Genomic DNA, 15920 nt, shown 5'->3' on the forward strand with positions numbered 1-15920 from the left:
TATTATTCATCCAGCTTAATGGCTATTTGTGTGAATTTTTAAAAGACTTGATTAATCTGGTAGCAAGTTATTTTTTGAAGTTGAGAACAAAAATGTCCCATTGCCAGAATTTCCTGAACACCCTTTCCAAGAACATCTTAAAGAACTTTACAAAATAACACCCATCAAAGATACTAGGAATCTGTGAGTGGCATTCCCCATACCTGACCTTCAGAAATAATACAAATCAAATTCTGATCATTATCTTAGTCATCTCAATGGGCATGAAGGTCTTGGAAGTCTGTTATCAGAACTTAAATGTCTGTGTAAATACTTTTGTTAGTGGGCAGAAGGAAAGGGCCTGAGGTTTTATGTTTTTTTTATCATTAGTGCGGACTTGACTGAGGGGAAGGATTATTACATCGTGAAGATATTATTTTGCACATATTTCAGTACATTCAGCAGTTACGTGTGGAAGGACCTTAAGAATGAGTTTTCCAAGAATGCAAGGATTTAAATGCTGTGCATTTAGGTTTAGAGATAAAGACAGGCCATGAGCTATACTTCTAAGAGTGCAAGAATATTGCATTATTATCACCTAGAAGTAGTGCTCACAGCTGAATATTTATTTACTGGAAGAATTTAGACCTGACTTAATAGAGATGGTTTTGGATCAACTCAGACCAGAAAATGTGTGGGTTGCAGTAGTTTCCAAGGGAAAACTGATCACACAGATCACACAGTTTTGTGTAGAACCCAGTACAAGCAAGAAGATGTATCAGATGAAAAGGCAAAATGCTGACCTGAATGGGAAATTAAAACTTCCAATGAAAATGAATTTATTCCTACAAATTTTGAGATTTTTATTATTAGGAAAAGAAGCAGCACCATATTCTTCGTTTAATAAGGATACAGGGGATCCCTGGGTGGCTCAGTGGTTTAGTGCCTGCCTTTGGCCCAGGGTGCGACCCTGGAGTCCCGGGATCGAGTCCTATGTCGGGCTCCCAGCATGGAGCCTGCTTCTCCCTCCTCCTGTGTCTCTGCCTCTTTCTCTATGTCTATCATAAATAAATAAGTAAATCTTTAAAAAAAAAAAAAAAAAGGATACAGCTATGAGCAAACACTGGTTCAAACAAGGTGGTAAGTTTTTCTTGCAAGAAGTTTGTCTCCACTTTGAATTTTTCAGCCCATTTGCTTATGTGGAACCCTTGTACCATATTGTAGCCTGTTTGTACCTTGAGCTCCTCAAAGATGTTGCAATGAATATGTATGCAGCAGAGCCAGCAGGCTTGAGCTATGACCTCTAAGATACCATCTACAGGATGTATCTCTCAGTGAAAGGTTCCAATGACAAGCAACTGATTTTGCTAAAGAAGATTATTGAGAAGGTGGCTGGCTACCTTTGAGATTGATGAAAGTACGTTTGAGATTATCAAAGAGGCAAATATATGCTCATACATTGGAAAATGTATGAATGGATTAATTAATCAGTAAATCTCTGGCAAAACAGACAACTTAAAAATTGCATCTACACATAATCTGTTGGACTGTAAGACCTCACTTCCAGCACTTCCTACCCTCTCCCTTATTGAGTTTTCTCCTGATTATTTGACATTATTTCTATTATTCATCTTGGATAATTTGGAACCAGGACAGTTGCTTTGATATCAGAATGTATAAGTTCAAATGAAAACTCCATTACTTATTTTTGTCCACTGCTTAAGTGTGTGACATTGAAAGATGTATTTAAGCCTCTCTGAGTTTCAGTTTTCTTATCTCTTCAACATAGAAATTAATATCTACTCATCAGAATTACTGTACTAGCTAAATTAAGTGTGTTTAAAACACCTAAGATTGTTTGGCATATTGTAGATATTACATAGCATTTTGAAATGTCAAGACATAGACCCAAACAGGCCAAATACTATTGCAGGGTAGTTCTAGAAGACTGAATATATTATTTACACATTTAAAGCATTAGTTTTTCAATGGTTAATCACAAAATACAAGTTCCTAACTTGGAGTTATTGTAAAGGTCACATAAAACAATGTATCCAGAATGCCTGACATACAATTAAAACAAAATAAATGTTAACTGCTTCTTTTAGTAATAATTCTCCTTTCCTTTAAATGTTTTCTTATTCCATTGGTTTAATATCTTGGGGGGAGAAAAGGAAGACAATCTACTGTTTCATGGTTGAATACGTTTATTAGACTATTTTCTTATAGTTTTCTATAAAATATAAGCATCATTTTTTCCCTAATAACAATATAACTCATATTATCTTGAACACCGTGCTGCTTAAAGTTACTACTGTAGGAAGTAGAAAATTTAGGTCTAACAAAAGTTAATTTGTTGAATCTGTATTTTACAGGCCACTGGCAATTGGAAGACTATGATAGGGAGAAGATGTATATTGTATCTCTGTATTCATAAGTTCCTGAATAGAAAGAAACACAATTCAAGCATTTGAAAAATACATTGGAGAAGATTAGTTTGAAAGTAGGATGTGCATGAGTGAATGGATATATGTATCTCATGTTGGATGATTGTAAGCCTTGCTGTAAAAATATCTAAGGAGCCAAGTTTATTGTAATCAAATTCTCCATTAAAGGCCAGTATATTATTAGAAATACATTATTGTAGAAAAATAAACGAAACCAACACTAAACAAATTAAAAAACAAACCTATCATTTTATTTCCAAAACCAACACCCCAGAGATTGTACTTTGTTTCTGATATTCTGTCTTACATTCGGGAAGGGAACACTCTTCCTGAAAGGAAACCAGTGAACTTCATGTGGGTTACCACATATAAGCTAGAGGGAGCTCTGAATTCCTCAAGATTCCTACTCTTTGGTATAAGATTAGAAGTTCTTGGTTGACTTTTGAAAACTCTTAAACCACAGTGCCTTAAATTTACAATTATGTATTTTTAAATCAGATGCATTATACCTGGTACAAGCTATTTCAGACAGTAGTTGAGCATTTTCTTAGAAGACTTGGGACAAAATTTGTAATTCAGGTCTACTACCAGCAACTCAGAAATGCTATTATCTCTTTCCTCTAGCAATGTAGTAGCTTCCTAACTGTCATCCTCACTTCTTCTCTACAATTTTATCCTCTCTTTATTTCCTCATTCTTCCAGCTTTATGCAAATATCCCTACTAAATGTTATATCCCTACTAAAAACCCTTGCCCTTGAAATAAAGTCTGAAAACCTTCATTCCCCTTGTTCTTAATATAAAGTATAAGAAGCACACATGATTTGGCTGATTTGACAGCATTGTCAAGTGCCATTCTGTCCCTTTGTATTTCATACTCATCTATACTAGGTATCTTTTATGTCCTTGAACTTTCTGTGTTTCTTTTTATCCTGTCAAGGTATGTTTTATTTTTCTTTTCCCATAGCAAAATTATAATCATCCTTCAGATCTCATCTTAAGCATTACTTAATCAGAAAAGACTAAAGTGGGTTTCTCTAGAACCTAGTAGTTCTTTTCCATAACATTATCATACTTTATAATTCTGTTCCTTGCACTAAAAGGCATGGGCATTCTTTTTCCATCTTGTTGGCTGCTGTATTCTCAGATCCTTGTCAAATTGTTAGCATTTAATAGTCTCTTATTTCTAAATACCCTACTAAATAAAAGATATTTAGAGTAATGAGATATGGGATCCCTGGGTGGGTCAGCGGTTTGGCTCTGCCTTCAGCCTGGGGCACGATCCTGGAGTCCCAGGATCGAGTCCCACACCAGGCTCCCTGCATGGAGCCTGCTTCTCCCTCTGCCTCCGCCCCCCCCCCCCCGCCATGAATAGATAGATAAAATCTTTAAAAAATAAATTAATTAATGAGTTATAAGAATGCAAACTGATGCCAGAGTCTTCCTATGGGTTAGGCATATAGCCTGACAATGTCAAATTCTTACCTCATTGATTTTCTCCCCATGCAGACAGTCTTCCTTAGTATAGAACCTACCAGCCAAAAAAAAAAAAAAAAAAAGCAGCCTGATACTCCCCTGAAGCCTTGGCTTGGTTGTGTGGCCAGAGGAAAAATTATGCCTTTGATTAAAATGATACTTGTGAGGGAAAAATATGCTTCCCACTATTAAATCCAGCTGACTGAGAGCACATTTTTTGGATTTGTATTGCCCTGCCTACAGCTGCAAAGGGTCAAACCCAAGAATTAGTGCCTACCCTTTGAGAATGAGTGAAACTAACATAGAGAGTATCATGGTCTTTGATTATGTTACTATGCTGCTGAATTAACTGAGCCTGGAATCACCTGTCCCTGGTTATCTTGTTTATGAGATAATACATATCTTTTCTCTTTAAGCTACTTTTAAAAGGCTCTCTTTTATTACTCTTTAAAGCACCCTAATTGATAAAGATGCCCTCAGGACTTGAGTTTCCCTGAGTCCCTCTTAGGTAGTTAATCATTGTCTTCTGTTGGGATTGGGAAGTCTATGTTGTCTACTACTCAGGGAGGACAAGCCTCTCTAATCTTTGTTTTTTTCCAAAAAGGGGCGGGTCAGGAATCCCAAAAAGGAAGGCCAAACCTCACTATCCTTTTGTGATTCCCATCTAAATGATCTCTGAAAATATTTCAGGTTCATTAATGATTCTCAAAATAAGCAAAATCCTGAGATAGTAGAAGTACAAATATAGTCATTTGTTTTTATTGTACTTGGAGGCTACATGCTCTAGGGAAATCTGAAAACTTTACATGACTAATGCCAAATGGATACCAGGAGTTAAGGAGGCCCATATTATCCACCAGGACTTTATTTATTCAAAAGTTGAAAATGGGAGCCCATAGAGGAAGCACTTTTTCCATCCACTTAGCTGCCATCTGAAAGGACAAGTGTCAAAAGACAGTAGGCTTCTACAAGTTGATATTCATTCCAATGATTCTCCTAGAGTAGTATTAAACTTCTGGAGGCTCTGGAAGCAAGACTAATGATCAGGAAGTTTCCTTGCACAGAACTACTCATTTTTTACTTTGTTAACATACCTTAAAAAATAACCTAAATCCACTGATTTCTAAATATGTATGATCTTCAAGAAATCTTGAACTCTTGGAATCTAGAATAGAGTATTTTTTAAAAAATATTTTATTTATTTATTCACGAGAGACACAGGCAGAGGGAGAAAGCAGGCTCCATGCAGGGAGCCCAATGTGGGTCTTGTTTCTGGGCTGGGATCACGCCCTGAGCCAAAGGGAGAGCTCTGCTGCTGAGCCACCCAGGCGTCCTGAGAGAATATTTCTTATAACAGTTTATTATCTATAGAACCAGAAATTGACCTCAACTCAGAAATTAGTCATTCAGCAAACATGCAGTCTCTAAACCTCCTTTGTAAATGTATGTGTGACTGTGGAATCTTGGCTACCAGGGTTTCTCTGAGCTACTCTGGTCTCCTTTAAAATCTTAGTAATACCACCTAATTCATAAGTCTTCTGTAAAATCACATCTAATGAAATGATGGAGATATTACCCATGAAACTAAGTAGGCAGTCTTCCCTTACTTTAGCAGAAGTTAAATTTGGAAGATTTTTTCTGTAAAATATGGAATATTAAAATTAGGGGAGGCTGGGTGGCTCAGTCCGTTATCATCTGCCTCCAGCTCAAGTCAAGATCTCAGGATCCTGGGATCGAGACCCACATCCAGCTCTCTGCTCAGTGGGGAGTCTGCTTCTCTCTCTCACTCTCCCTCTGTCCTCTCTCTCTCGTCTCCAATAAATAAGTAAAATCTTTTTAAAAATAAAATAAAATTAATTAAACTGTTTGATTTCCTTATGAGGCTAAAAACAAGAGGTTTTGCAGAATTTTTTCTGCTCTCATTAAAAAAATATCTTTACATGTATTGGGCAATCTTGGCTTTAGCCAAGACTAAAAATGACTGCACTTTTCTCAGTTTTCTATACTATTGTCTGTAAGTATGAAATCATGAGTTTTGTTATTGAAATATTTGACAGTGTTTTGTTTTAGCTCTTTTGATAACTTTTATGTTTGCCTTGAGCAAGCCACTTATTTTTTCTATTTCTATTTTCTATTTCAATTTACTTATGAAGCATAGAGTAATGATTGTGATGTACCTTACAAAAAACTTAAAATCATATTGAAGAGAATGGTGAAAACCAAAACAATGTGTTAAATGCCGGATATGGCAACAAAAATAAGAGAAAGAACATTTCTATTATAAAGCATTCTCCTTGATGGCTTTAACGCTGCGAACGGCAGTAAAATTATTTCCTGATAAATACTTTCTTGATCATATGGCATGAATTGTCCAGGAATATGTATATATATATATTCCAGGAATTGTCCAGGAATATGTGTATATATATATATATATATATATGTATCTCCAGAGTACTGATTATATAGCACATTTCCTGTCCTGCCTTCATTAAATTGGTAATTAGAGTACCACCAGGAGACAGCTACTTGCATCATTAATGCAATATATTTGTGGGCAAAATATCTTTTCTTAAGGAATTTCTGGACTAATCTAAGGAAAAAAATCAATTTTAACTTCAAGTTTCAGCCTAATTTTTTTCCTACTAAAGCATTAACGGTGCATAGGATAGTAGATAATTTGCCCATATATCCATTCATTTCATTGATATTTACTGAACTCTTCCTCTGTGAAATCTACTGGACTAGATGATTTGTGATGTGCAAAGATAAAATATGGTTTCTAGCCTCAAAGAGATTATATGTAATAAGGAAATAAATATACATAAATGACTCAATTAAGGTTCTCTCCTTTAGTGTTGAAACAAAGGCAAGGAGAGCAATTCTGAGACATATAAAGGATTCTAACCAGGTAGAAAGGTCTGAATTAGGCAGTGGTTATGGGAATTGAAGAAAGGGAATGAGTTAAAGGAATTTTCAAGTCAGAAAAGGGATCATTTGTTAGTTGGTTTTAGAAAGTAAGAATATAAATCACTGATAGGGACTTGTGGTTTCAGTTACAACAGATAAGGAGCTTGGAAGGCATCACTTCTCTTTTTTGCAACAACAACACAAGCTGAACAAACTGAAAATCAACAACTTTTCTTGGACTTAGCAAAGAAATAAGGCCACAGAACAAATTAACACCACAAATATAGAGAATCACTACCAAAATCAATTTACATGGAACAGAGGCCACTAAAGCTCTACACAGGTAGGAACACTTAAATGGTAATTTTGATGAATTACTGGAAGCTATGTGTAGACTAGTTTGACAATATGAAACTCCTGGGGGTCACATTTTTAAGAGAGAGCACAACCCTGAATGTCTCTTACCTTTCAAATTCCCACTGGGTTCTCATGGTGAAGAACCAATATAAACTCCCGTTGTGTTTTGGCATAGAGGCAGAAAACGAACTCTTTGAAATATGCCCAGTGCATTTTCCATAACAAAGGCCTGCTCTCTAAACAAAAAACTTTATGCACCTAGGAGAGGGAAGGGCACTTAACCAATTCTAGCTCTCTCTATCCTTCCTATCTTGCCTGAGAAGGGAGAATAAAGTTAAGAAAGACTTGTGAAGGTCACAGTCATCCCAGAGACACAGGCCTGCTAAAAGACTGATATTAATCATAAGATTATAGAATATCCTCCAACTCCTTACAATTACATCAACAATGTTCCAGGGTACACTGGATTATAGCTGAAAGAACACAAGACACAGACTCTATAAGGAGGTCTTAGAGTAGACAGCAGAGGAGACAAAAGAAAGGATAGTTAAGGAATCTGAGGCCTCTGGGACCTACAGCTAGATCAAACATTAAACACAGCCCAACTTTTAGCAAAACTAACAAAAACTCACACTATTTATTTCAGTTATTATTACTCGATACATCACCTCCAGCTTTCTTTTTTTTAACGATTTTATTTATTTATTTATTTATTTATTTATTTATTTATTTATTTATTTATTTATGAGAGACAGAGACAGAGAGAGGCAGAGACACAGGCAGAGGGAGAAGCAGGCTCTGTTCAGGGAGCCTGACATGAGACTTGATCCCGGGACTCCAGGATCACAACCTGGGCTGAAGGCAGCACTAAACCACTAAGCCATGTGGGCTGCCCCACCTCCAGCTTTCTAACAAATTACGAGATATGCTGAAAGGCAAGAAAAAAAGATAAGAAAAAGTAAGCAACAGAACTAAATTCATATAAACACAGATTTTAAAATTATCACACAGGAAATTAAAAATAATTCTAGTTAGTATATTAAGGGATTTAATGGGAAAAATAAACAACATGCAACGATAAATGGGCAATGTAAGCAGAGAAATGGATACTCTAAGAAAATGAAATGCTAGAAATTGACATAAATGAAAAACTCCTTTGACTGGCTCATTAGTAAATTAGACACTGCCAAGGAAGGAATTCCTGAGCTTGAAGATAGGTCAAATGAAACACAAATCAAGAAGGGAATAGAAACAAAATAGCAATATCTAAGAACTCTGTGCATAACTGGAGTACTAGAAGCTTGACATGTGCATAATTGAAGTACTAGAAGAAGAGAGAATGGAGCAGAAGGGATGTTTAAATTGTGGCCAAAACCTTTTTTCAAAATGAATGAATCTATCAAACCACAGATTCGTGGAACTCCGAGAATTTCAAGCAAGAAGTATAAAAACTCTGCACTTATACACACCATTTTGAAGCTGCAGACAGCCAAAAATAGAGAGATCTTGAAAAACACCAAAGAAAGAAAATATCTTACCAAGAGAGAAAAAGAGAGAGAATTACAACGGATATCTCACCAGAAACCATGCCAGCAAGATATGGAGTGAAATACTTAAGTGATAAAAGAAGTCAAGAATGAATCAAGTTTCTTGATCAAGTTATAGGAGAAGTGATGCTATTAATTGAGACCAGGATTATAGGAGAAATTATATGTTGCCCTCCGGGATGAAGATTTTAGATGTGAAAGTTTGAGTCAGACACACCTGGAACATAACAAGGGGCAAATCTCCAGAAAATAGTTAGAAATTTGGCACAAGATTTCAGAAGACTGGGGAGGAGAGAAAGGAGATTGATAATAAATCCGGAACCATTAGTTTGTAGGTAATTGCTAATACAGTAAGTTGTTGAGGTAAAACATTTAAGGGGAAATGGGTGAGGTCTTCAGATAGAAACCTGGAAAGTATGAACTTTTAAAGAACAAAGTGAAATGAAATCTATTAAGGAGTTCGAAAAGTAGCTGAGGAGAAAATGTGCAGAAGTCCAATAAAAGGAAGAAATATTTTTTAAAAGGGATTTTTGTATTGCCAAATCTAAAGCTTAGATCAGGCTGAGGACTAAAAAAAAATGTTTTTACTTACCACTGATGAGAGCACTTTTAATTAAGTTACTGCAATGGAAACCAGTTTTCAGAGGCAAGAAGCTTGGACAATTATTTATTTATGGCTAAATTGCAAATGAGGGTATGGATTCTATAGTGTAGTTGCTCTTCCAGAAATCTCTTAATCAAAAGAAGAGAAAGTCAGAAAGACAAATTTTTTGTTTATTGTTATGTTTGTCTTAGGAAAGTAGAAACTTAATCCAGTTTAAGGACTAAACCAGAACTATTAGAGAAACTATAAGCTAAAAGTTACTACACTTTAGAGGGCTTCTTTCTTCTACTAGTATTGTGAATATTAGTGAATAAATATGTAACCTTTCCCATACTACTCACGATTTTATATAAAACTAAATTGAGTAATTCATGGAAAACTTATCCTTTCCTCCGTCATCCTAGGTAATGGAAAGTGTTTGCTATGTAGGGCCAATGCATGGAACACTGATTATAAGAAGCAAAATTATACCTGTTGTCATAAATGCATATGTTTGTTTTACATATTCTAATAATCATCCTTTTTCAACTGATTTTCAATAGCACTGTGTTCCAAAGAGTGAGATTAGAAAAATGAAAAAAAGATGGAATTCCAACTCACACCTGCAATTGAGTCTCATAAACCTCACAAGGTAAACTGGGGGAGGAAAAGACTGTAAATCTTTTAAATACTCCCTAGATGATTTAGGTAAAGTCTTCCTTCACCCATTGTTGAAAACTACCTATCTAGTTAGTTTGCTACCCATGTACTTTGCTATTGGCTTCCTTTAAAACATAGCTTTTCTTTTCTTTCTGTTTCTTGCCTTTTTCTTTTCTTTTCCGTTCTTTTCTTTTCTTCTTATTATGTTATGATCCTGTGACTTGACTGCCTCTCTTCTTATGACATTAGGCATTGCCCAGCTGGATAAAATTAAAGTAGCAATAGAAGAACAGAAATCATTTAAATCCATAGTTAAAGTGAACAGAAAGGTCTACTATTTTCAAGATAATATAATACCATTAAAGTGCAAATCCCTCAATGTGACAGGTTCAGAATAAAGACTTCATGAATTACAACTACAATTTCTGTGTTCAAGCAAAATAACTTGACAATTATTGACAGAAATAAGGTACCATTCACCTTTAAATATATTGCTTTCTAAATAAATCCCAGTCCGATGCCATTTAAAACTGTATGTTCAAGTTGTATACTTCCATAAGTTGCCATTTATTTTCTTTACAATCTTACCATTTTAATAGATTTACAATAACATCTCTTTGAATAGTTCTTGTATACTTTCTTAAGTTTAATTAACAAAACACTTACTGCTTTCTTCTGTATAAAGAGTACTTCATATCAAAAGGATTCAAAGACACCATTCTTTCCCTGCAGGTGCTTATAATTTATTCTTTTTACTCCATGTTTTTAGTGTCTAGTAAACATTCACAGAGCTTTAATTTTGTGGTGCTGGAGGAGGGTATTTATGTAATTTTTAAAGTTGCCTTTTCTCTATTCATTAAAAATAATTTGGGTGTGGGGGGTCCTTTTATGGCTCAGAATAACTGTCTGCCTTGGCTCAGGCTCAGGTCTTGAGTCTGGGATCCAGTCCCATTGTAGGACTCCCTGCTCAGCGGGGAGTCAGCTTCTTCCTCTCCCTCTGGCTCTCCCCTTTGCTCATGCATTCTCTCTCAAATAAATTTTTTTTAAAGTCTAAAAAAAAATAATAATTTAGCTCTTTACTTAAGTTCTTTTTCTCTTTACCCTCTGATGGCGGAGTTCCTTATCAGACACATTCTCAAGAGTTCTTATGATTCAGAATCAGAAGGGAAGTTGGGCTGGAAGAAGGACACGTGGTACCTAAGTAAGTTCTGTAGGACACTTAGGAGAACTGCTGAAGTGTCTTTGGGAAACTGATAGAAGAGAATAGTATAATAATAAAAGTTATTGTTGTGAACTATGTGTTCTAGTAATTATGTTCAAGATATGTGAATGAAGATCTCTCATTGTTTTGGATTTCTTTTTTTGGTCCTGGAATATTTTCACTTGAATAGACTTATTCTGAGGGTATACCATATGTGCCATAGATTCAGCAGGTTACATGATTGCTAAATACTTTTGAATAAATATTTAGATTTAATTTAAAACTAGGTTTAAGTTTAAAGGTGTATTTTTCATGTTACCATATAGACTCTGTAATTAGCCTTTCTCAAAGTGGCATATTTTGTTGGATAGATTTACCATCATTTAATAACAATTCTTTAATTACTGCATACTTGTGGTTCTTTTGATATTTTGACCTTATAATAATGGATATCTATGGTATGGCCACTAATTGTCAATCATCAGAGGTTTTCTATTCTCCTTTCTTTTCTTTTCTTTTCTCTTCTTTTTTTCTTTCCTTTTCTTTTTCTTTTCAACCAGCAACACTCAGATAGAATGAGGATGGGGTATGAGTATCAGGGCATTTATTTACACACACCCCATGCCTAAAGGTAACATTATTCTTACTACATTTTTATATTATATGAAAAGGAATTTGAACAGTGATATCTCTGTTAATTTCACATACTGATTAGTGGTCAAAGTAAATTTGACTTTGATGAGACTAACTTGTCTAAAACATTTTGATCATTTTGATCTGTGTCAAGTTACGAAAATGTGGTGGTGCTCCCTAATTGTGTGGTGGTGGCTGCCCTCGAATTCTGCACAAAAGTCCACAACAGTGAGCCCCAGTGTTCACTTAAATGATTGAGTGTGACTGAAGGCAAAACTACTGCTACAGATACAGACTTAGGTAGATATCTACACCCCTTACTTGTTCAAGAATCAAGTAGTGACTAAATAGGCAGATAAGAGTGTTTTATGTTAAGAGCCTGAAGAAATAAAAAAAACTATATATATATATATATATATATATATATATATATAGTATATAGTTTTATTAGATATGCTAATAACCCCTCATTTTATTTAATATTATCCCATGTTAGAAGTAAGAATCAGCATTTGGAGAACTTTGAAGGTAAGAGACATGGTAGAGAAAGATCATGGTTTATGTACTCTCTTTTTTTCTATCCTTTTCTACTTCTTTCTATTTTCTCATTTATTAATTATTGCAAAATTATATATAAACTCAATTACTTATATATAATCTGTAAGAAGGTGTAGCAATTGAAAACTACATCTACGTGTTGGTTTCCTAAGGATACTATAATAAAGTACCACCAACCATGTAGCTTAAGCAACAGAAATGTATTGTCTCAGTTCTGAAAGCTCAATTCTGAGATTAAAGTGTCAGCAAGACTGTGCTCCCTTTGAAGATACTAGGGAAGGATTTGCCCCAGGTCTCTCAGCTAGCTTCTGGTAGTCTCTTGGTTTGTGACAACACACACTCCAATCTTCACATGGTATTTTCCTCATGTACATTTCTCTGTGTCCAAATTTATCCTTTTTATAGGCATCAGTCATATTGAAGTAAGGGCTTACTCTATTCTAATATACTCTCATTTTAACCAATTACATCTGCAATGACTCCATTTCCAAACAAGGTCATGTTCTGAGGTTCTAGGGGTTACCACTTCAGCATATGAATTTTGAGGGAACATATTCAATCCTTAGTAGACTATTACATAGATAAAGTTGTTTAGAAGGAGGATCCTTTATCATTGAAACACTATCAACAGAAGATTATTTCATTTCCTTGTGTTCATGGATACTTCTCTGCCTACTTGAAACTCATACCTCCCCCCATGTAGTGAATCTCATCTCTTAACACTTGAAGGATTTCCTTCCCTTAATTATTTGTTCTTCCCCTGTATTTCTAACTTCTCCCTCCTTGTTTGGAAATGGAGTCAACAAAAAATGAGCGGCACTTGCATTTACCCCATACATCTTCCAGACAACTTCGTGTCATCCTTGACCCTTTCCTCTCTCATCTTTGCCTCCCATGCTGCCCATATCTGGTAGAGCCCACCTTCTAAATAGCTTTGCAAAACTATTCCCACAGCCCTGTCTTAGTTTAACTACTAGATCATTAAACCAGCCTCCTATCTCTTTGTTTTTTGGTCTTTGTCCCATTTAGCCTGTCCTCCCTATCCTACCCAGAGTAAACTGTGTAAATTTAAATCTGATCATACTCTTCCATGGATTAAAATTCTTTATTGATACATCAAAGCCTTCTGAATAAAACAACTTATTATTGTGGCACAAATGATTTTCATGATTTGGTTCTGAATTGTGTCTTCTTGCCAGTGTATACCTCTCCATACCATTACACTAAAATATTTGTTCCCTGAGCTCTTACAATGGTTTCCTTTACTTCAGAAATTCTCATCATCCTATATTTGCTTGGAAAATGCTTCCCCTTCTTTATTTACTAATTCTTCTCACCATTGAGATTCTGGTTAGGTACTACTTTCTCAAAAAAATTTTCTCTAATTCTATGACCTTAGTCTCTGTATTTGTATATGTATTTGTATTTGTGTATGCAACTTGGTGACTTAAAAAAAAAAAAAAACACTTATAAGTCTTTTATCAGAGTCTCACAAAGCTGAAATTAAGGTACCATCCAGTTGTCCTCATCAGGAGCTTCAGAGAGTCTTTCCAGCCCATCCCTTATTTTGGAAGAATTCACTTCCTTGGCACTGAAGATTTGAGGTCCCATTTCCTTGTTCTTCTTATGATATCCCATCTCACACAGCCCTTTCAACACTCAAAATATCAGTAGTGAGTCAAGTTCTTACCACACTTGGAATATACCTGACTTCTGCCTCATGTGTCTAGATTAGGCCAACCCAGATCATCACCCTATTTTAAGGTCAGCTGTACTGTAGAACATAATATAACCACCGGAGTGATATCATGTTCATAGATTCTGGAGATGAGGGCAGGACAAATTTGGGATTGCTGTTTTAGACATTCTGCCTATCATACCTAATTGTGGTTGTTTCTTTTATATATATGTGAGTAAATCATTGTGGGAAAAATACATACCATGATCCCCATTTTATAAGGGAAATTGAAGACTCTCCAAAAGTAGTGCAGACTACTAGTGAGATTCACTGGTTTTGTGTTAATGCAGACTTGGGTTTATATAGTCATTGTTTTTTTTTAGTTTTTTTGGTGTAAGAAAGTTGTTAAAACATTAAAAAATGTAGTTAATACCACGCTCCTGGCAAAAATGTGAATATCCACTGACAATGCATGAAAAACATTTATTATTTCAGAATTTCAATAAATTGTACTTTTATTATCAGTAATTGATTTGTGCAAGGTCACAACATTCAGATGCAATCTTGTCTCTCGAAGGAAAGATAGCAATAGGTAACAAGAAAAACATTGCTAAAACATTTGTAGGGTTTTCTCCTTTATTAGGTAATAGCTTTTAGGATAGTTTAGTGTTTTAATGATAATCTAAAACTTCTCAGCACTTTTCAATTTATAGAATCTTTAAGCCAAACATTTTGTTTTATATGGAAGTTAATTATATAGCGAGGCACAGTATTCAGGCATTTGCTACATAAGCAGCCATTCAAAAGTATATCTATTTCATAAGTTGAAAAGGCTACTTATTCCAAATTCATGTATATGCCATCTTAAAAGACTCCTGCTTTACAACGTACATATAATGAGTATTTGAAGACACCACTATGTATGTCGTTGCTATCCATTAGTGCTCTAAAAAAGAACAAAGCATGACCTTTTTGCATTTCCTTACTGTCTAATACGGGTTTATGTTTTGTAGCTGTGATCTGTAGCATCAGCTAATATTCATTGCTTTTTTGCAGCTTAATTTTGTGACCTCTCAGACTGCCTGAAACCAGTGCTTAAATTGAGTCACATTATCCACAATTCCTTTGTAGTGCAGTGTTGAACTTTTTGCTTTTTTTTCCTCCCCAGAATTCTACAATTAGTCTTGAATCCCTGAAAAACCACCCTAAAGCATTATTTAATCTGTTCTTCATTATTGTCACAATTCAACACCCTATAAAACAGGATGCTGCATATCTTTTTTTAGGATCGACTAAATTAGGGATATCTTTCCTCTCTAGTTTTTACTCTATTAACATATAAAACTAGAATGCTTTTATTCTCCCTTTACTATGCAAAAGATGCATATGTATTGCCAACCAGTGCCCAATATTATTCATACTGCCCTCCTGTCTGTCTGAAGGCAGCATAAATGTCCAAGGCCCAAGAGCTGACCCAACTCCCTTGTCCCAGGGGAATGGCAGAAGGTGCCCACTACCTACCTGTAGCCAGACCTTCCAGCACTATTTTTTTATGATATTTAAAAATGTTTGGATAGAGAGGCAACACGTTGACACTCAGATGAAATGTAGATCTCTCTTACTTAAATCTCCCAGTGAGACACGGCTGCCAAGCAGGGCCATGCGGGAAGTTGCTCTCAGGCTACAGAGTTTACAGCAAACTCCAGCTCTAGGGGTAATTTATGTATGGCAAACTGCATGAGATTAGCTAGATTTCCAAGGTTCCCTAGGGGTTGGTTAAATTGAATAATTTCAAGAGCTCTGGGTCAGAGAGGAGCTGACCCTAGTTGCCTGGTACCTTTTTGGTAGGGCTGGTACATAATGGCCCTAAAATTTGAGGGCCCAATAAGGGAA

At 35.4% G+C, this 15920-nt stretch overlaps 1 protein-coding gene and 1 pseudogene across 6 annotated transcripts in view; both read left to right on the forward strand.

Moving 5' to 3' along the window:
* LOC144303912 (insulin-degrading enzyme-like) overlaps window positions 1–1473 on the forward strand; it is a 51260-nt pseudogene extending 49787 nt beyond the window's left edge.
* CCSER1 (coiled-coil serine rich protein 1) overlaps window positions 1–15920 on the forward strand; it is a 1371014-nt gene that overhangs the window by 609206 nt on the left and 745888 nt on the right. Inside the window, exon 8 of one of the 6 annotated variants that reach the window (XM_077882881.1) lies at window positions 9861–9949. The exons of the other annotated variants lie outside the window; for them this stretch is intronic. Coding sequence (XP_077739007.1) covers window positions 9861–9949 — 89 coding nt within the window. The remainder of the gene's footprint in view (window positions 1–9860; window positions 9950–15920) is intronic. 6 annotated transcript variants of the gene reach the window in all.

The sequence above is a fragment of the Canis aureus genome, chromosome 33, assembly GCF_053574225.1.
Source record: "Canis aureus isolate CA01 chromosome 33, VMU_Caureus_v.1.0, whole genome shotgun sequence".
Taxonomy (NCBI): domain Eukaryota; kingdom Metazoa; phylum Chordata; class Mammalia; order Carnivora; family Canidae; genus Canis; species Canis aureus.